Here is a 21594-nt window from a genome sequence, read left to right as displayed (position 1 = left end):
GGGTCTTTGTTGCTGTGCGCAGACCTTCTCTAGTTGCGGCGAGTGGAGGCTACTCTTAGTTGTGGTGCTCAGGTTTCTCATTGCGGTGGTTTCTCTTGTTGTGGAGCACGGGTTCTAGGCGCACGGTAGTTGCAGCATGCAGGCTCAGTAATTGTGGCTCGCGGGTTCTAGAACGCAGGCTCAGTAGTTGTGGTGCACGGGCTTAGTTGCTCCGCGGCATGTGGGATCTTCCCACACCAGGGCTTGAACGTGTGTCCCCTGCATTGGCAGGCAGATTCTTAACCACTGCACCACCAGGGAAGCCCACCTGGTAGTTTTTCTATATTTATTCTTCCATATTTATTCTTCTTCTTCCATGTTTATTCTTTCAAGTATCAAAAGAAAAAACAAAAGTCCTGTCGGAATACAAAGAACTGCAGTAAATTTACATAGTATTTGATACTAAGTCCATTCAAGAATATGGTATGTGAATCCCTATATATCCTGTTATCCATCTTCAGATTATCACTTGATATCCAATCTTGTTTTATCTAAATGCCTTCCACATCTACCCTCCTCTATAATTTTGAAGCAAATCTCGGACATATTATTTCCTCCACAAATATTTTAGCATATATCTTTAAAAGGTAGTAATTCTTTTTTAAAAATTCCATTTTTACACCTAAAATATCAAATATTCTGTCACTGTTCAGTTTCCAACTATTCGTGTGTGTGTGTAATTAATTTGTCTGTATCAGGATCCAAAGTAAAGTTCGCACTGCAGTAGGTTGATAGTTCTTTTAAGTCTCTATGAATCTAGGTTACTCCTCCATATCTTTTTTCCTCCCTTAGTGTTTATTTGTTGAAGAAACCAGGTCATTTGTACTTTATCCTCATGCACCGTTTCCCACAGTCTGGATTTTGCTGATTGTATCTTTATAAAGTTGTAATGTGTCCTTGTCATCTGTGTTTTCTGTAAGTTGATATTGGTGTATTCTTTTGATGTGCTGCTGGATTCATCTTGCTGATATTTTAGTTAGGATGTATGTGTATTACAAAATAAAATTAGTGGGTTTTTTTAGTGTGTTTTTTCTTAGGTTTTGGTATTAGGGTAATGCTAAATGATAATAAGCCTTCCATTTTTCTATGTTATCCAAAATTTGGATACTTTTGGAAGGTAGTTAAAATACCACTAAATATCTATCAGAGAGTTTTTTTAGTGAATCTATGTAATATTCAGACACAGATAGTTTCAAGCTTATTTTATTGAAGTAATATAACCTTGATATGAAAACTTGATAAAGGTAGCACAAACTGATCAATTGCATGTGAAAATCCAAAATACAGCAGTCAGACCATTTAAAGAATCCATCACAATGAGGTTGGGCTTATTATTGCTTAAATAATTGCTCCAGACCATATACTCTTTTTTTTTTTTTTCCTTTTGGCTGCGCTGTGCGGCATGCAGGGTCTTAGTTCCCCGACCAGGAATCAAACCTGTCCTTCCTCCAGTGGGAGCACGGAGTCCTAACCACTGGACTACCAGGGAATTGAATTTCCCATCTACTATATTTAATGTCCATCTCAACTATGCTAATTCAGGCCCCGTCAGTTCTTCCTTCTGTTGTTCCCCCTGCCTCCAGTTGTGTTCCCCTCAGACTCCTTCATATTGCAGTCCTCTTTAAAATACGAACGTGATCGTGACATTCTTGTTCAAGCACGTATTGAGTAACGACTGTGGACCAGTTGCTACAGTAAACACTGGAGGATACGTGCCATTACCGAAAGTGCAGTTTAGTAAGAGAAATAGATAATAAATAATGAATACACAACTAAAATATGAGTAAATAATCAAATAATGAACATAATTAACCCAAATATTAATAATTATATGTCAATATATATTAATTAAACCTGAGAGAAGTGACCTGAAGGAAAGAAATGATGGCTGTAGAAAGGAGTATAACAGAAAACTGATCTAAACCAAAGATTAAGGAAGCGTCTGAATATTAGATGAGGCAGAATGAGAGACCATCACAATCAGAAAGCGGCGTGTACAGAGGCCTTGTGGCAGGAGAGAGCGGAATGTACACCAAGAGCTGGAAGGAAACAGATGGTGGAGAGCAGAGCACCACGGGGAAACGGCGCGAGGTGAGCTGGAGAGGTTAGTGCGAGGCCAGGCCTTACAGAGCCTCGTAGGCTGTGTGAAAAGGTTTTTAACTTTTGGCCGAAGGTCCTTGAGAAGTTATTGAAAGGTTTTAATCAGAATTAAAGATGGACAAAGAATTGGAAGTTCTTAGTTAATAGTAATCACAATTAAAAAATATCTATAGTCATGGTTTTCACTGGGAAAAGGTAATTGTTCAGCTAAATATATGTTTCTGAAAACAGATCATCTCTTGTGCCACATATTCTTGGGTTTAGTAATCTAAATTCTTATCATGTCATTTGCTCCTTGAAGATACAGCATGTAGTAAGGACACTGCATTTTAATTAAGGAACTAGCTGGGAAATGAAAACCCTGCAATCATAAAAGCCCTTGATAATGATACAATGAAAGATTAAGGGAAATATTTATGTAGGAATTGATATCATATGTTTCTCAGGTTATTCAGTAATGAAAAACAATTGACAAAGGGAAATAGTTTTATCACAGTGATTATTGGGGGAAGCTTTTTAAGTAGCTTGTCGTTTGAAGGGCTTCTGAATTTATTTTTTCTAACATGTTTCTATTTCTTTGCCTTTGTAGGAGAGTGGTTATTTTGATGGAGTTAGAAGTTTTGAAATCAGCTGAAGAAGTTGGATTAAAGATTGGCAATCCAGTGCCCTATAATGAAGGTAAAATGTTTTTTATAGGTTGTAGCACTCAATTGAATACCTCTTCATAGATTTGGAATTCTTCCTTTTGATATAGTTTGATTTGTTACTCTTACTAAAACTAGTGATTTGGGAGTCTAGCAACCCAGGTTGTTCTTTCATTTTTTTTTTTTCAGTACTGAAGAAATGATGGTAGGACTCTGTAAAGGAAAACCTCTCCTCTGTTTTTCTCTACACACAACAGTCATACATACTTCTGGCTCTTCTGTGACCAGATGTATGGGGTTTTTTTCTTCCCCCTGCTAAGCAATTCTCCAGTTCTCTGTGGACACCAGCTGGGTCTCCTACAATTCAATTTAGTTCTGACACTAGCTACCTGGAGTTAGCCTCAGATTTCACAGGGTAAGGGCTCAGTTCCACTGGACTGCCTCCACCCCTCACCCCCGCTCCCCTTCAGTCCAGAGTCCAGGCTGGGACTTCCCTGGTGGCGCAGTGGTTAAGAATCTGCCTGCCAATGCAGGGGACACGGGTTCGAGCCCTGGTCCGGGAAGATCCCACATGCCGCGGCGCAACTAAGCCCGTGTGCCATAACTACTGAGCCTGCGCTCTAGAGCCCCCGAGCCACAACTCCCGAGCCCACGTGCCACAACTACTGAAGCCCGCGCTCCTAGAGCCCGTGCTCCGCAACAAGAGAAGCCACCGCAGTGAGAAGCCCGCGCGCCACAATGAAGAGTAGCCCCTGCGCGCCGCGGCTAGAGAAAGCCCGCGTGCAGCAACGAAGACCCAACGCAGCCAAAAATAAATAAATAAAATTTAAAAAAAAAAAAAAAAAAGTACAGGTTGTTATCTGTGCTTCTGACCAACTGGCTATAAATTGTAGCTTCCTACAACTCCCTCCTCAGGTTCAATTAGAGTGATTTGCTAGACTGGCTCACAGAACTCAGAGAAACAATTTACTTACTAGATTACCGGTTTATTACAAAGGCTATAACTCAGGAACAGTGAGGTAGAAGGGCAGGCATAAGGCGAGGTATGGGGAAAAGGGTGCAGAGCATCCATGCCCTCGGTGTGCCATCTGCCTCGGACCTTCATGTGTTCACCAACAGAGGCTCCCCAAATCCTGCCCTTTGGGGTTTTTATGGAGGCTTCCTTACTTGGGCATGATTGATTGAATCATTGGTGATTAGTTCGACCTCCAGCCCCTCTAGCAGTTATTTTGAGTATCTTAGTCTTTAATGTCGGTCTCCCCAAAGGGGAAGAAGAGAAAAATAAGTGGGAAGAAAGGGTGCCAGCCCTTTAAATCCCTGGAAAGCACTTCAGCAGAGGGCTTAGGGCTTGCAACACTGGAGGAAGCAACAGCAATGGTCACTGTCTCTTTGCACCTCTGTGATCAGAAGCAGCATTCACAGCACAGATCGCCAATATATGAAGGACAGGGTCCTTTCTGCCCACCTCAGTTCCAGAAACTGTGTGCAGGCTGCTCCAGGAACAGGTCCACTGCTGTGTGCCACATGGCTGAGGGGTGGGGAATGGGTAGCTGTTACTGTTCTAAGGGCTGGTATTGGTGGAAATTCACCAACCAAGCCTTCCCCTGAAGTTGCAAGCCTTCTATAGACTTCTGAATTCAAAGTAGTTATAACAGGGGCTTCCCTGGTGGCGCAGTGGTTGAGAATCTGCCTGCCAATGCAGGGGACACGGGTTCGAGCCCTGGTCTGGGAAGATCCCACGTGCCGTGGAGCAACTGGGCCCGTGAGCCACAATTACTGAGCCTGCGCGTCTGGAGCCTGTGCTCTGCAACAGGAGAGGCCGCGATAGTGAGAGGCCCACGCATCGCGATGAGGAGTGGCCCCCGCTTGCCACAACTAGAGAAAGCCCTCGCAGAGAAACGAAGACCCAACACAGCCATAAATAAAAAATAAATAAATAAGCCCTCCTTCCTCCTTGATAGTCTATTAAAAAAAACAAAACAAACAAACAAAAAAAGTAGTTATAACAGACGAATTCTGCCAGTGCAGTTGTAGTCTAGGTTGAGAGATAGATTCCTGGTGCTTCCTCCTCTGCTGTCTTTCCAGAATCCTTTCAACAGTGATTATCTCTTGATAATAACTTTTATTTTCTTGTGAAAATATATAGGAAAGCCCAATGAAATCAGAAAAATTTAATTACTTTAAACGAGAGACAATAATAGTTTAGAAAAAAAGTCAAAGAATCATCAAATCACTGACTCGAGAAGGCTTGTCTGCCCCTCCATCAAGTCAAATAAACATAAAATTAGAGGGAATTCCCTGGTGGTCCAGTGGTTAGGACTCCGTGCGCTCACTGCTGAGGGCCCGGGTTCAGTCTCTGGTCTGGGAACTAGGATCCCACAAGCCGTGCGGCACGGCCAAAAAAAAAAAATTAGAGCCTCATTGTTCACCAAGATAAATTCCAGATTTGTTTAAAAAGTTAAAAAATGAAACCATTATAAATAATAAAAATGGGGACCTCCCTGGTGGTGCAGTGGTTAAGAATCCACCTGCCAATGCAGGGGACACAGGTTCTATCCCTGGTCCGGCAACATCCCACATGGAGCAACTAAGCCCATGCTCCACAACTACTGAGCCTGCGCTCTAGAGCCCATGAGCCACAACTACTGAAGCCCACGCGCCTAGAGCCCGTGCTCCGCAACAAGAGAAGCCACTGCGATGAGAAGCCCGCACGCAGCAATGAAGACCCAACACAGCCAAAAATAAATTTAAAAAAATAAATAAAGAGAATGGGGGGCTTCACTGGTGGTCCAGCCGGTAAGACTGCGCTCCCAATGCAGGGGGCCCAGGTTCGATCCTTGGTCGGGGAACTAGATCTCACATGCATGCCTCAACTAAGGCGTCCACATGCTGCAACTAAGGAGTCCACATGCCGCAGTGAAGATCCCGCATGCCGCAACTAAGACCCGGCACAGCCAAAATAAATAAATAAAAATAAAATAAATATTTTAAAGAAAGAAAAGAGAATGGGGCTGTATAAATGGATTGGAATAGTTCACAATGAATATTTGATTACATTAAAATTTAAAATTTTGCATGTTAGAAATAGAAAGGTGTGCAAACATAAACTAGGATAAAATAGTTACAAAAGATAAGTCTGACAAAGTGTTAATCTTTAATATTTACTAAATTTTTTACAAGGGAAAATTTTTAAATATTTATTATTATTATTATTGATATTATTTTTTTCAAGGAAAAATTCTCCGGTAGGAAAGCAGGCATTGGATGAGAAGAAACACTTCACAGTAGAAGGAAAACAAATGGCCAATACATAAGAAAAAATATTAACCCTTACTGGTCATTTTTGTCTTGTTCCTTTATTACGTCTTGTTCCTTTAAGTATTATCACCTTTAAGTATTATATTATGTTAGCTGTAGGTTTTTCATAGATTCTTTTTATCACTATGAGGAAGTTTACTTCTGTTCCTCGGTTGCTGAGAGTTTTTATCAGGAATAAAAGGTGAATTTTGTCAAATTTTTTTCTGTGTCTGTTGATGATCATATTGTTTTTCTTTTTTCATTGGTTAATTACATTCATTAATTTTTGAATGCTAAACCAATCTATGATTTCTGGGGTACGTCTTATGTCATGATCTCTTTCTACTTTTTATGTATTATTGGATTTGATTTGCTAAATCAAGCAAATCCACTTGATGTGATGTGATTTTGTTTAGAATTTTTACATCTATATTATGAGGGATATTGGTCTGTAATTTTGTCATACCTTGTCTAATTTTGGCATCATAGTAATCCTGGCCTCAGAGAATGAGTTAGAAAGTGTTCCCTCTTAAATTTTATGCAAGAGTTTATGTGGAATTGGTATTAATTCTTTCTTAAATATTTCATAGAGTTTACCAGTGAAACCATCTGGCCCTGATACATATATATTTTTTTATGGAACGACTTTAAACTACAAATGCAGTTTCTGTAACAGATACATAGTCATTCACATTGATTGTGTGTTGCAAGAAATTTGACCATGTTATTTAAGTTGTTGAATTTACTGGCCTATATCAAAGTAAATAGAATAAATGTTCCAATTAAAAGGCAGAAACTATCAGATTGGATAAAATAAATATAGTCCCTTATTATCCTTTCAGTGTCTGTAGAAACTGTGGTGATGTCACCTCTTTTAGACCTGATACTGGTGATTTGTGTCTCTTTTTTTTCCTGATAAGTCTGACTAGGGGTTTATCAATTTTATGGACCTTTTCAAAGAATGAAGCTTTTGCTTTCCATTGTATATATAGACCATATCTTTTTTTTTTTTTTTTAATTATTTTTGGCTGTGTTGGGTCTTCGTTGCTGTGCGCGGGCTTTCTCTAGTTGCGGCGAGCAGGGGCTACTCTTTGTTGCGGTGCGCGGGCTTCTCATTGCAGTGGCTTCTCTTGTTGCGGAGCACAAGCTCTAGGCATGCAGGCTTCAGTAGTTGTGACGCACGGGCTCAGTAGTTGTGGCTTGTGGGCTCTAGAGCGCAGGCTCAGTAGTTGTGGCGAATGGGCTTAGTTGCTCCATGGCATATGGGATCTTCCCAGACCAGGGCTCGAACCCACGTCCCCTGAATTGGCAGGTGGATTCTTAACCACTGTGCCACCAGGGAAGTCCCTTAAGGTGGTTTTTTGTTTTGTTTGTTTGTTTGTTTTGTGGCCACGCCATGCAGCTGCAGGATCTTAGTTCCCCGACCAGGGATTGAACCCAGGCCCCCTACAGTGGAAGCCTGGAGTCCTAACCACTGGACCACCAGGGAATTCCCCCTTCAGGTGTTTCTTAATGAAAATATAACCAAATACATAAATTATATATTTTCATTCATAATCCACTTTGCTTACACCAAAGGCAGGATACTATGTACACTATCTTGTCTCTTTTTTTTATCCTGTTGTGTTTTTTTAAAATTTCGGCCTAGAGGTATTTTCATACATATACTTAGAGATCTTCCTTAATTTTTATTTATTTTTTTAACAGTATAGAGTATTCTGTTGTGTGACTGTTCCATAGTTTAAGCAGCCCTCTATTGATGGGCACTTGGGTGTTTCCATACTCTGGCTATTAAAACAGTGCTGCAGCAGATAACTTTATACATATGCAGGTACATGGTCAGAGGGTGTTTGATCGCCAGAGGTGAGATTGTTGGATCAATGGATAAATGCCTTTGTGGTAGGTAGATATGCTTGGGTTCCCTCCATAGGATAGTATCATTTTGCATTCCAGCAGTATGTGAAAATACTGGTTTCTTCACAGCTATGCCAACAGAGTATGTTGTTAATCTTTTGATTTTTTTACCAATCTGATAGATGAAAACTCTCATCTCAATGTAGTGTTTAATTTGTATTCTGAGCAAGGTTAGCATCGTTTTAAATGTTTAAGGGCTTTTTATTCTCTGTGAACTGTTGTGTTGTCCATTTTTCTTTTGGGTTGTGTGTCTTTTTCTTCTCAATTTTTAAGAGAGTTCTTTAAAAAAAATAGAGGGATTAGTCCTTTGTCTCTGATATGAATTACAGCGTCTTTCTGACTTTGCTTATGGTGGTTTTTTTTTGCTATGCAGCAGTTTACTTTTGTTTTTATGAAGTTGAATTTTCCAGTTCTTTTTTTTTTTTTTTATGACTTTGGGGTTTTGAGCCATAGTTAGAAAGGTCTTCCTCACTGAGTTATAAAGGTATTCACCCATGTTTTATTCTAGTACTTGTGCGGTTTCATTGTTTGTATTTAAATCATCCATGCTGCTTCTCTCTTACAGTTGTGATGTCTTGATTTGTGGTGTTTTGGGCTTCACTTTCACATAATTTGCAATTTGTCTTTTTCCCCTAGTTTCACTAAAGATGCAGTCTGTATGTGGGATGTTTGTTTATGGGATGGGTATTCATTCTTGTTGCTCTCTATGATTTTTAGAAGAAGTGGGAAGGTTTTGGACTAGGTCATCACCATGCTTCTTCCAGAAATGGAACGTTCTAGATTTAATTTTTACCTACACCAAACATAATAATTTGGTGCTTTAAATTGGAAAGGGAAAGCTGGAGCCTATTCAGGTAAAATTCTAAAATATTAAATTGGAACATCACAATTGTTTTGCAGTAGTAAAATTTTGTTAAAATGAGCACATTGGTTATCTTATTCTCAGCTTTTAGGAAGGAGAGTCAAGACAAAGTGATACTTAGAATCTCTATGAAATCTTTGGATGCCGTAGGGGTGAGGGAGAGATGATTATGCCCAACTTATCACCTTTGGCCAGATTTCTTACATTTTTTATGTTGTATTTAATTGAATGGTTGCTTTGGACATTTTGCCTTTCAGAGGCAAAAGTATTTGAGGTAAAGATGGAGATGAAAGGGTTAAAAGATGATTACCACTTGAGGTCAGAACTATACAACTGTGGAAAACACTCCTTTGTCTCAATACCCAGTTCCTCTGGCTCTTCCCTTTCTTCAGGGTCTGTTAAAGTGCAGAGGGATTAGACGAAATTTTGCTGTTAAAGAGTATTTGCTATTGAATTTCATTGTAACCGGATCAGTAACACATTGTTACTTGGGCCATCATGAAAATAGTTTTGTTATAGTGACTACTACCTTATGGGTGTATTTGACAGAAGTGGTTTCTAATTGTCTATTGGAAAGCAAGGAGACTGTTATTAATAGATAGAGAACTAAAGTTAGATTTGTATCCTCCTAGCACCTAACCCAGACCTGTGACGTATCAGATGACCTAACTCACTAGACCCAGCCCAGAAATAGGCAGAGGAATTCCAAAGTGTGCATTGAAATTGTCTCCTGGTACTAGTACCACATTAAGTAAAGATACTTAGAGAATTTTCAAAATGTGAGAAGTAAAATTTCAAACACAGTTCATTTTTCATACAATATTGGGTTGGATGGCTTTAAATCTCCCATATTTACCATTATATATTTTTTAATCAGTATGTATATTAGTTCTATGAACGTACACTATTTCTAACCACAGTATTATACTTAGACTTAAATGTCTTAGCTTGTTGCTTCATTGTTAGTATCACTCATTATTGCAAGATACTAGCTGGAATTTTTTTCAGCCTGACTCTGTCCATTTTCTGCTAATAAGAAATTGTAATTATTGGATTGACTCTTCCTTAAATTCTTTGTGGTGGTTGTTAAGAAAGTAACTGTTGGTAGAAATTGAGTTTTTTGTTACTCTGTATACTCTGTTGTCTGTTGGCTGATTTTTCTCAGCTGGTGGCTCATTTACTATTATAATGATAATAAAAATGATAGGTGTGAGTGCAAGTAACTTGAGGAGCTAGAGTCTGCTTTTAAATATCCTGTATCCCTCCTGGGTCAGAGCCAGTGATAGGAAGCTAGCATACAGCAAAAAGGTCTAAGAATTATGACCTTGATCCACCTTATTGGAATGATTTGGTTTGAAGGTGACATAAAACTGAAGATTATCAGAAGTTGAATATCTGTATTACTGCTTTGGGGTATAATTTTAATTTTTAGGAAAATTATTATTTAGTTGTATACTGATTTCTTTTACATCTTATGGTCATTGGTTGTATTGCAGTGCATTAAATTGAAGGGCAGTTGTTGCTATTTAGAATGCACCAACACTCTTGCCATCCATTTGGCTTGGGAATGTCTCTTGTCTCTTGTGCCAGATTTACAAATGTGGTCCAAAGCAGGAATTAAGGATTGCTCTAATAAATGGATTAGTAGCTTTTCCTAACTACCAGATATTGTGGTTATTAGTTATGTTTTATATAATTAGAGTTCTGGCTTCCAGAATTGGTTGCTTAGGATTAAAAATTAACTAGATGGTGGTGAAGTTGAATAGATCTAGTCAGACAAACCTGGGTTCAAGACTAGGTTCTGTCTCTTCCTGTGTGACTCTGGGCAAGTTCCTTGACCTCTTTTTTTTTTTTTTCCATAAATGGTCTTAAGATCTTTATTTTTTTTATTTTTATTTTTTTAAAGATTGATTGATTGATTGATTGCTATGTTGGGTCTTCGTTTCTGTGCTAGGGCTTTCTCTAGTTGTGGCAAGCGGGGGCCACTCTTCATCGCCGTGCGCGGGCCTCTCACTATCGTGGCCTCTCTTGTTGCGGAGCACAGGCTCCAGACGCGCAGGCTCAGTAGTTGTGGCTCACGGGCCTAGCTGCTCCGCGGCATGTGGGATCTTCCCAGACCAGGACTCGAACCCGTGTCCCCTGCATTAGCAGGCAGACTCTCAACCACTGCACCACCAGGGAAGCCCCTCCTTGACCTCTTAAACCCACTTTTCTCATCTGTTAAATGAGTACAATAATACTATCTATATATATTTTATATAGAGAGCTAAAGAGTAAACGGAATAATGCACTTAACCTTGTACCTGGTACATAGTAAGCATTCAGAAAATTGTAGCTATTATGAACATGTCTATTACAGGGCCTAATTGGAGTCTTGTTAAATATACTATTTTCATTGACTCTAAGAATCCAATGATTATAAAACTATACCATTATATTATGTACTACTAAAAAGAAATTATAGCATTAATTTTAATCCATATGTTAAAATGTTTAAAAATCTTGATCTTGCAATAGGGAAATAGATAAGTTACATTTTAAAAAATTGTGGTAAAATACACATAACATAAAATTTACATCTTAGTCATTTTTTAAGTGTTGTATCGTTCAGTGACGTCCAGTACAGTCATTGTTATGCAACCGCCACCACCATCCACCTCCAGAGCTCTTTCGTCACCCCAAACTGAAACTCTGCACCCATTAAACAGTCGCTCCCCACTCCCACCCGTCCCTGGTAACCACCGTTCTACTATAGATACCTCATAAAGGTTAGTTACATTTTGATGGAAATGAATGTAAGAGATCAGCAAGATCCTGTGACCATGTCCTGTTCAGCAAGATACTTGGAGAAGCAGGCGTGGTGAGGAGGAAGGGACTTGAGAGTGTAGATGTGTTTGAGACAGTGGGAGGGGGAGGAACTAGGGTGGAGTATAGCAGGGATTTGTGTATCTTCATGGTTCCATCTTTGAATGTTTAAATCTTTTGGTTCATTTGAATAAAATTTCATGAAGCAGGTACAAATACAGATTAAGGGAGTTTCCTGGTGGCACAGTGGTTAAGAATCCGCCTGCCAATGCAGGGGACACGGGTTCGACCCCTGGTTCGGGAAGATCCCACATGCCGTGGAGCAGCTAAGCCCGTGCGCCACAACTACTGAACCTGCGAGCCACAACTACTGGGCCCACGTGCCGCAACTACTGAAGCCCACGCCCTCTAGGGCCTGCATGCCTCAACTGCTGAGCCCCTGTGCTGCAACTACTGAAGCCCATGCGCCTAGAGAGCCCGTGCTCCGCAACAAGAGAAGCCACCGCAGTGAGAAGCCTGCGCACTGCAACAAAGAGTAGCCCCCGCTTGCCGCAACTAGAGAAAGCCTGCGTGCAGCAATGAAGACCCAATGCAGCCAAAAAAAAAAAAAAATTACAGATTAATTTTTTTCCAACCACTTGGCCCCAATACTGTTTACTGAGCAATTCATCTTTTCCCTACTGATTTAAAAAAAGGTTCACTGTAGAATTTCAGAATGTTCCTTCATAAGACACATTGTCAAAGGAGAACAGTCCTCCCAAGCAATCTCATATGACACTCTATAAACTCAGAGGTAATGGAAAAGCTAAAACGTAAACACAAAAATTCATTGTCAATAATCTTGGCTCTTTTTTCCCTGTAAATGAGGCCTCTCAATTTTTCTCTTTATAGGAAGAACTAAATAAACAGTTCTGTTTAACCCTTTTAATTTGATGCTAAATTAATTTTACTCTAATGGCACTGTTAACTCTCATTTAGTTGTACCAGTTAAGATGTACCTTTGGCAGGAGGAAAGGAAATCAGTGTGCAGTGTGCCCATGTGAGTTAGGGCCTTGGAAAACCCAGCAGGAATAAACTCAGTGGTGGAAGAAGCAGAGGCAAGGCGGCAGGCAGGGAGCTTTTCCAGGGGTGCTCGCCATGTCTGTTCTTAGGGCTCTCTAGGATATGCTTTGAGCTGCACTTGTGTGCTGCAAGTACTCTTAGTGAGCAGCTCAGATTGGGTTGACTTCTGCTTTTAGTGCCAATCACAAAGGCAACATCAAATTCCATAAATCTATTATTTTTTTAAATTAAGTGTATTTTTGCAATTTTAACATTCTTCAGTTTCATAAACATTTGCAGAAGGGGTGAGGGGCAAATAAATACTCTGATGGTGTGGCATTTCTTATTTTCTGCTTGAGAGACATGTTTGTTTCCCCTCCTTTTCCTTTTAATCTTACTGTCTCCCCGCCACAGCTGCTTCTGAACTCCATCCTCATCTCTCCTGCTGTGACAGTTCACTAGCCTTCACAGTACCGAAGGCGCTTTCAACTCTTATTTTCCACCAGCTGTCAGTTGCAAAATAAGGTTGCTTTGTTTGGGAGGGAAAGGGTAGAATCCTTTCTGAATGTCTTCTTTCCCTTTGAAGCAGGAGCACTTCAGAGACAATTGAACTGCTTTTAGGTTTTTGTTACCACCCAGCTTTTTCTTCTGATAGATCCTGCCGTGAACACAGTTCTGTTGATAACATCGATTTGTTGCTATGGAAATAGTGGTAATGTCACAGATTCAGCTCAGTGACTTTACTTCAGGTTCTCGCGGGAGAAATGGGCAAGGCTTTAGGGGAGAACCTCATTAAAACCAAAAGCTATCAATTATAAGCAGGTGAAAGGTAAATGGAGCCAACCTTTTAGGTAATGAAAACGTAAGTGTGAACCCCTAGCACATTCGCTGCATGCAGTTGAGTGCCCCAGCGTGAATTCCAACCCACAAGAGTCTTTGACAAAATCACAAATTTACACTTCCTCAGAGTATTTCTTCTACTTAAGTTTAAGTCTCTTAACCCAAATTACTTGCACTAAAATGGTCTTTCTCTTTTGATCACCAGGGCACGGACAACAGCCAGTAGTTCCTCCTCCAGTCTCAGCAGCAAGTCCGCCAGCCAGCAGGCCCCAGCAACAGAATGGGAGCTCGGGAGTGGGTAAGGCTGCCACATGAGGATGCGTGCTGATTGTGTGTGGCAGGCTTTCGAATGATGGTTTGAAATTTAATCTGAGACTAAAGGGAGTTTTCAAAATGCTGTTCCTGACAGTTGCTTCTTGCAAAGAATAATTCCAGTTCTTCTTGGAATTATTGTAAAGTGTGTGATTGAAAAAATGATTAAAGACTGTCTTTTAAAGATACTTAATGCTTTTTTAAAAAAAAATCAGAATGATACACTGTTCTTTGTTAACAGTTTATCTGGTAGTTTCTCACTTACACCCTCTTGACTTTGTGAATTACATACCTTTTAAATTCTCACCTTTTAACTCTTTAGGATCTGCTTATTAAATTTGGCTTGTCTGTCTCCAGGTTTCCCATCTGGGGCTCTTGTGGGTATTTATCTTAGCTTGAAGACAGTATCATTTATGTTGGTCATAGGTCCTGCTTCTCTGTCTCATGGATGAGAAATAGTTTCTTCTTTTTAACTTTCTCTTCAGCAGGTCTTGAGAGGCTGTAATGGAATCATCTTGTTTACTTTCTGGCCTTTGCTTTAGGAACCTCCTCGTGTGGGATGTCACCATTGAAAATTATGATTTGTAGAGTTTGGTTGGAATTTATTTTTAGAGTTTCTTTTTTCTGTCCCAGCTTCACATACACCACCTATTCCCCTCCCCTCAACTATTAGTTTCTGTTTCTCAATGCTAAGATTCTAAGAAAAGCAGGGTTAAGATGTCACTGATGTTTCTGTGAAACTTGCAGGACATAAGTCTTTTTCCCCATTAGTCTTTGATGTTTTTATCTACCTTGCAAGAGCTAGGTATCTTCTATCCATCTCCCTTTCTAAGTGGATCTATTTATACAGAACTCTCAAATTATGTACTGTTGAAGAGGGGTGGTAGAATAGATTATCTAAAATGGTAAATACCCTAATAGTCACTTCCTTATTAGGCTAAAATACAAATAGTATGTTATTCTTCTTCCCACCCCCCACCCCTACAGATTTATCTTTCCAGTGGTCTATCTTTGGCTTATATTGAGATTGATTTTAAAAAATCAGTTAACATTCCCTAAACACATAACTGGGTGCTGAAAGAAAAAGGACTGGAAGTGTATGAGGGGAGGCTGCCTGCCAGCATGAGAACTGGATGTGTGTGTGTTTTATGTAATTGTGTATTGTATACTAGGTATGTATAGACACACACACATAGGTATTCTGCAGAGTATGTGTGCTTCCTTGTGTCACCTTGAGGTAATTGTTACTGTTGTGTGTGTAGTCGTTTCTTGACTCCCCAGTTAGAGGAGAAAATTTGAAGATCTGGGACCGTGTATGTATATTTTTTACTAAGTGCTACAAATGCCTAGAATAGTGCAATACGGGCTGTGGAAACTCAATAAATAAATGCCAAGTAATGGAAGATTTACATTTCTAGCCAGATGCCATTCTGAAGAAATGTTTTGATATAGAATATATGAAATCATTGGACGAAATTATCTTTTCTGAATTTGGAGGTTGAAGCTTTATAGAAACAGCATGCATGTAAAAGATTTCATCTGCTTACAGGCTTTACGTAATTACGTATCCTTCCCAAGTGCAAGACAGCTTCTTAGGCTTGGATAAAGGAGTCAAGAAGGGGTCCCGAAAGCCAGCCACCTACTTGTCTTGAACCGAAAACTGATTCTTGCCCTTTGCTCCCAACTAAACCCAATCCCGTAAACTTCATTCTAGACTTTCCGTGCCTGTAAGACCAGTTGAGAACTGGGAGTTTTCTGGGGATGTTTTGAGGCGATATATTTGTGATAGGTATCCTTCACCTCAGATGGTTCACCCACTGTGTCCCTTAATTCCTAGCATTTCCTTTTGCTTTTTCTCTTATGCAACTAGTGACTTGTCATCAGTTTTACCAGTCAAGAAGGTTGATTTTCTTTCTCTGACCCATTATCCTGCCTGTTGATACATGGGAAAAGTTTAAGAGGGTTGACCTCCGAAATAGCAGTGTCTGGATTCATTACCATTATTATCTTGACCTCAGGGCGTAAGTCAGCAGATACAGTCGTGAACATCTGTGTGCCCAGCCTTCATCCTAGATCTGCCTCTAGCCTCCTGTTTCAATCTCTGTTTGATGTCCAGATCTCTTGATTATTTAAAAGGAAAAACTTTGTCTCTCATCTCTTATGATGTCACTAGTAATTGAGAGTTCTTGCAAAGCTTACTATAAAATTTAAATAAAATAATGATTGTCCTTCTTTGTGTTTGTTTTTAAAGGTACCACTGTATCTAAGATTTTTGGTGCCTCAAAGACATTTGGAAAACCTGGAGGTACCAGCCTAGGGAACACCTCCGGGGGAACACAGGCCAAAGTGGTACCCATTGCCAGCCTCACCCCTTACCAGTCCAAGTGAGTTATTTCATGGAATAAGTTCAGAAGGGACTTAGAAAAGAATATAAGAGGTTATTATGGGCTCTTGAGTTACTTATATGTGAACTTCAGGGTTACCACACATAAAATAGGTTTCCTCCTTTTTTTTTTCTCTAGAGGGGGAGGAGATAACAAATTGTGGCAACCTTTAACTCTCAATAAAAGAATGGCAAAAAGAGCAATCATCTATAGCCTATGGAATTTCATTCGTTTTAAAAGAATTTGAAATTTAAAAGATTTAATGTTTCAAGAATCAGTTGGTAGTCCTATGAGTAAGAATAAATTTTCTAATTCAGAAGGTATTTCATCTTATCATATAAATAGGTGACTTTTAGTCTAAAAATTATTACTCTGATTTAGTTGGCTAAAAGAATCTGTGCTGTTTGTATTAACCATAGTAATATAACCTGAACAGATATTTCTTTTATATGACTTCTTTCCATTCAAAATTAATTTTAGCTGCGGAAAATTAGTGAGTACTCGTTTCAGAATTCTTTCAGATATGTTTTTGTTTGTTCTTCAATTCTTTGCAATATAGGGAAGATCTGTTCCCCTGTGAAATTATGAGTAAGGTAGCTAATGTGCCCAGCACCTATATTCAGGATGGGCGCTAGGACTGGATGTCAGACCTTGTGCCTCCTTTTTTAGTGGCCTCTGTCTGAGGTCATAGTGCTTGAGGGTGTTTTCTTTTGGTGCCTGAACCAACACCGCGTTCCATACCCCTGTATTTATATTCAGTGTGTCTTGGAAACGAGACAGAAGTTTGACATCAGTTATATCAGCTCCCATGATTGAAAATAGTGGCAAAATATAATTGCTGGTATTACTGCATTTTTTAGCGTAGAACCTTTCATTAAGGGGATAGTGTTGCCTTGGTGATGCTTTTTGGAGAAGGGAGAGCGTTCATAAATTTACTTATTTGACAGGAGAATGAGTCAGTGTTAAATCACCTTGTGTGTTTTACTATTTGCTTATTCTACAAACCTGGATGTCATCGTGGGGTTTTAATTAGCTGGATTAAAATACAGCTTACACTGAAAAATGGAATATGCATAAGATAAGAAAGGCTATAAGAAGATGATAGGGAACCTTTCAGATCTTTCCCAAGTAAGACTCCAAACACTAATATAATCTATTTGGTTTTTAGGTGGACTATTTGTGCTCGTGTTACCAACAAAAGTCAGATCCGTACCTGGAGCAATTCCCGAGGGGAAGGGAAGCTTTTCTCTATAGAACTAGTTGATGAGAGTGTGAGTATCTGTCAAGTGGGGAAAGAGGAGTCTTCGACTCTGAGAAACAGAGGGCCCATCTCTGTGCAGGCCTGTGAGGTGAAAAACAATAGTAAGCCAAGAAGAAACACGATTCTTCTTGTTTTTCTTCTATTGTAGTCTTCTGATGCTGTCTGGGGGCAAAGGGTTAAAGTCATAAATAAAATCCTTGATCTCAAACGAAAGCATTTGTTGCAGTAGAAATTAGTTTTCTAAAGGTAAGTAGCCTCACGGGCAGGAGAAACCAGAGACACTGTCTGACTTGCTGGCAGGCTTAGTCGAAGCCCCAGGGGGTTATATCTGCTTAGGAGCCAAGTGGAGCTTTGGGCCACAGCAGAAGGCATGCAGCAGCCTTGATATGTGATAAGTGATCGGTTTTGTGGGAGATGGATTCTGGCTGTGCAGACACTATATGCTTTTCTTTTCTTTTTTTTTTTTTTAAATAAATTTATTTATTTATTTTTGGCTGCGTTGGGTCTTCACTGCTGCACACGGGCTTTCTCTAATTGCGGCGAGCGGGGGCTACTCTTCGTTGCGGTGCACAGGCTTCTCATTGCCGTGGCTTCTCTTGTTGCGGAGCACGGGCTCTAGGCGCGCGGGCTTCAGTAGTTGTGACTCGCGGGCTCTAGAGCGCAGGCTTAGTAGTCGTGGCGCACGGGCTTAGTTGGCTCCACAGTATGTGGGATCTTCCCAGACCAGGGATCGAACCCTTGTCCCCTGCATTGGCAGGCGGATTCTCAACCACTGTGCCACCGGGGAAGTCCCTCTATATGCTTTTCTTAAAGAAGACCAAACCATGATGAAGAGACAAAAAATCCACGTTGTGGAGTCTCCACAAAGTCTTGTCATGCTATTTCTCTGTCCATTAGTTATGTTTATAACTCCTAATGTATACTTCAAGCATTCTTTTCAAATTGCTGCATATTTCCTATTTGTTCAAACCTCTAACAGGGCCGAAAAAAAGTTGGTTTGTTTTTATTTTTTTGTTTGTTTTTCGAAGATGGGATAATACCCTAAAATGTATTGACTGTGAGGGCAGAATCGGTGTCAGAACCTAATTTTTTTTTACCAAATTATTGGTCTCATCTGTCATTTGGCTAAAAATTCAGCTGTTAATTTAAGTTTCTTCTCCATCTGTAGCATTTTGACTGATGGAAAAGTAAAAGTGAAAATCCAATCACAAACAACTTGAAAGTATGACTTGTTTTTAACATTTTTGGCAGTGACTCCTGAGTATGAAGTAATTCCTCGCTGGGTGCAAACATGAGGGAAACTGGTGAATCACAGTGGCTCAGCACACTTCCCTGGGGGCTTCAGTCGTGTCACTCAGTGTTCTAAAATTTTTATTTTTTTAATTTTTTTAGGTTTCTAACTTGAGGTTAATGAAGCACAATAACGGGATCAACCAGTTAAACTTGGGTTGTTTCATTAGGGTTACTAACTTGAATATGTGACTGTGAACTGTGTGTTTCTGGGGTGACTGTGCTACTGCTTTAAAGATGTCATTTTGACACTAAGATGTCCTGTTTTTCACTGGTAAAACTTGAACTCCCCAATTCTAACCTGTTCTCGCACGCTTCTGCAGGGCGAAATCAGAGCGACTGCTTTCAATGAGCAAGCGGACAAGTTCTTTCCTCTTATTGATGTGAACAAGGTACAGTAGCATGGAGTCTAGAACGGGAACAGCCAAGCGGTGGGGTGAGGGGGTGCTGTCTGTTGGAGAGCTGTGTTATCTGTAAAGGGTTTTTATATCCGATTTGATGGCCTATCCCACGTTCCATAGCTTGGCCTCTTTTACAGGTCTATTACTTCTCTAAAGGCACCCTGAAGATCGCCAACAAACAATTCACAGCCGTCAAAAACGACTATGAGATGACCTTCAATAATGAGACTTCTGTCATGCCCTGTGAAGATGGTCATCATTTACCCACAGTTCAGTTTGATTTCACAGGGATTGGTGACCTAGAGAACAAGTCTAAAGACTCACTTGTAGGTAAGTATGTGTGTGAGAATGAAGAGAGTGGTGATTATTAGTTGTGTTTGCAACATACAGGGGAGGCATGAGACTTCAGTGCTTGCTGTCCAACCTCTGGTCATGCTGTAATGGGAGCCTTGACCATCTCTTGCTAAAACGTTGTGCCTGTGTTTTAGACATAATCGGGATCTGCAAGAGCTATGAAGATGTCACTAAAATCACAGTGAAGTCTAACAACAGAGAAGTCTCTAAGAGGAATATCTATTTGATGGACATGTCAGGGAAAGTGGTGAATGCTACTCTGTGGGGAGAAGATGTGAGTACCCGCGTTGAGTGGTCAGAGCATGTGCAGAGAGGCGAAGACGTAAAGAGCTTCCAGGGTGGTGGTCTTGCCCCGGAAGCTGTGGGGCTTTGGCCATGTCGGCTGTGTAGACCCTTCCTAATGAAGGGTTGGACTATCTGGGGAGTATTTGAAAACCTTTATTTGATTTACTTCTGTGAGATTTGCTATGATTTAGATTTTACATAGTGAAACGCTCTTTCCTCTAATTATCGATTAGTTTTGATGTATCTCTGAGCAGATTCTTGTGTGTGAGGTTCTCTTGTATAGATTCCATGTGCCATTTATTGCATTCACTCTACTGTTGGCTGTTTCCCTTGTTTTCTGTAAAAATGTTCTGTGCATTCTTCCTGCTAGTGACAATTGTTTGTATTTGTTTGTTGTCTTTGTTGTTATGCAGGCTGATAGATTTGATGGTTCTAGACAACCCGTGATGGCTATCAAAGGAGCCAGAGTTTCTGATTTTGGTGGACGGAGCCTCTCTGTACTGTCTTCAAGTACCGTCATTGTGAACCCTGACATCCCAGAGGCCTACAAGCTTCGTGGATGGTAGGTTTTATGGGGCTAAACACAAGGGTTATTTGAGCCTTAGTTTGGAGAAGAGCTGGTTCTTTTGGTTCCCACGATCGGTATATGAGCTGTCTGCCAAGCAGAGAGCTTCGTTTCTGAGTGGAGCAGTGCCTGTATTTCTTGGAGACAATGTGCCTTCTGAGAGGATGGCTCTAAAGCCCTTCAACTGACACACCTGTGATCCCATGACAAACCTGGAGAGTCTCAGGGAGCAATTAGGACGGGAATGCTGCCTGCCGACCTTGATCCTGTGAAGCAGGTGAGGCTGGCAGTAGCAGCTGTATGGTGAAGCTCTGTGAGCGGAGGCGTCTTTCTTTTCATGACTCAAAGCTGTGGGCTTCTGCGGCGTCGGGGGAGAGAGTGCTTCTTGCTCCGTCCAGTCTCTGGTGCCGATTGCATCTTCTAGTATGTATTCACTGGACTCTGATCAAGTGCGGTGGGCACAATGGGCCTTTGTGGGCGTCGCGTTGTTATTCATGGAGCGCTCGGGGGATGAGGAGAGCCTACTAAGATCTCCTCGCTATGTCTAGCTGTTTAGGGTGTTAAAACTCTGCCTTAAAAGAGCACTTCAAACTGAAGCATGGTATGCAAGCATTGATGTGGTCAGGGAAAGCCCTGGAACTAGCTTGAGCTTAAATAATTTGTGTAGCTACGGTCACAGGGGGGAGTCTTAGGGTTTGAGTGACTAAGGAATTAGCTCATATTACATACTCCCCACTTTCGTTTGAGCCTCATGTGAACCAGTTGCACTAGTATTTGAATAGTTTCATGAAATATCTACGGGCATGACCATGTCACTTAAGCCAGCCTTGTGCATGGGGTCCCTGTGGATCTGTATTTAACTCTTCTCGTAGCTGGCATTGCATTATAAGGGAAGGCCCATTCGTTAATAACCTGACCAGACGTAATCACAGCTTTGGTTTGTTCTTATTGCTTGATTTCCTTTCAGGCTCTGGAGCTCGACCCCAGTTTAATTGCGTGCCCACATTAAGGTCTTCATATTTTACTTGTCGATAACTGTGATCCCAGTCAACATAAAAAGACATGGCTGCCTCTAGAATAAAAGAACTTGGCATTGATCAAAGAGAAGCTCAGTGTACACGTCCCACCTAGGCAAGGACTGGAGATGTTTAGATCTTGGTTGCAACGATGTAGAGTTTTTACTGTAAGAAGGGCTGCCTC

At 40.5% G+C, this 21594-nt stretch overlaps 1 protein-coding gene across 2 annotated transcripts in view; it reads left to right on the top strand.

Annotated features, from left to right (window-relative positions):
• RPA1 (replication protein A1) overlaps positions 1-21594 on the top strand; it is a 52511-nt gene that overhangs the window by 20629 nt on the left and 10288 nt on the right. The window contains exons 1-9 of one of the 2 annotated variants that reach the window (XM_061174851.1): positions 1987-2130; positions 2729-2817; positions 13748-13840; positions 16106-16238; positions 17407-17509; positions 19113-19181; positions 19328-19520; positions 19679-19818; positions 20243-20391. In XM_061174851.1, the coding sequence (XP_061030834.1) occupies positions 2003-2130; positions 2729-2817; positions 13748-13840; positions 16106-16238; positions 17407-17509; positions 19113-19181; positions 19328-19520; positions 19679-19818; positions 20243-20391 (1097 nt within the window). In that variant the 5' untranslated portion in view covers positions 1987-2002. Of the gene's footprint in view, positions 1-1986; positions 2131-2728; positions 2818-13747; positions 13841-16105; positions 16239-17406; positions 17510-19112; positions 19182-19327; positions 19521-19678; positions 19819-20242; positions 20392-21594 lie in introns of those variants that run through there. The other variant, XM_061174850.1, reaches the window with a different exon arrangement.

The sequence above is a fragment of the Eubalaena glacialis genome, chromosome 19 (assembly GCF_028564815.1).
Source record: "Eubalaena glacialis isolate mEubGla1 chromosome 19, mEubGla1.1.hap2.+ XY, whole genome shotgun sequence".
Lineage (NCBI taxonomy): Eukaryota > Metazoa > Chordata > Mammalia > Artiodactyla > Balaenidae > Eubalaena > Eubalaena glacialis.
This window is presented reverse-complemented; position numbering and strand designations above follow the sequence as displayed.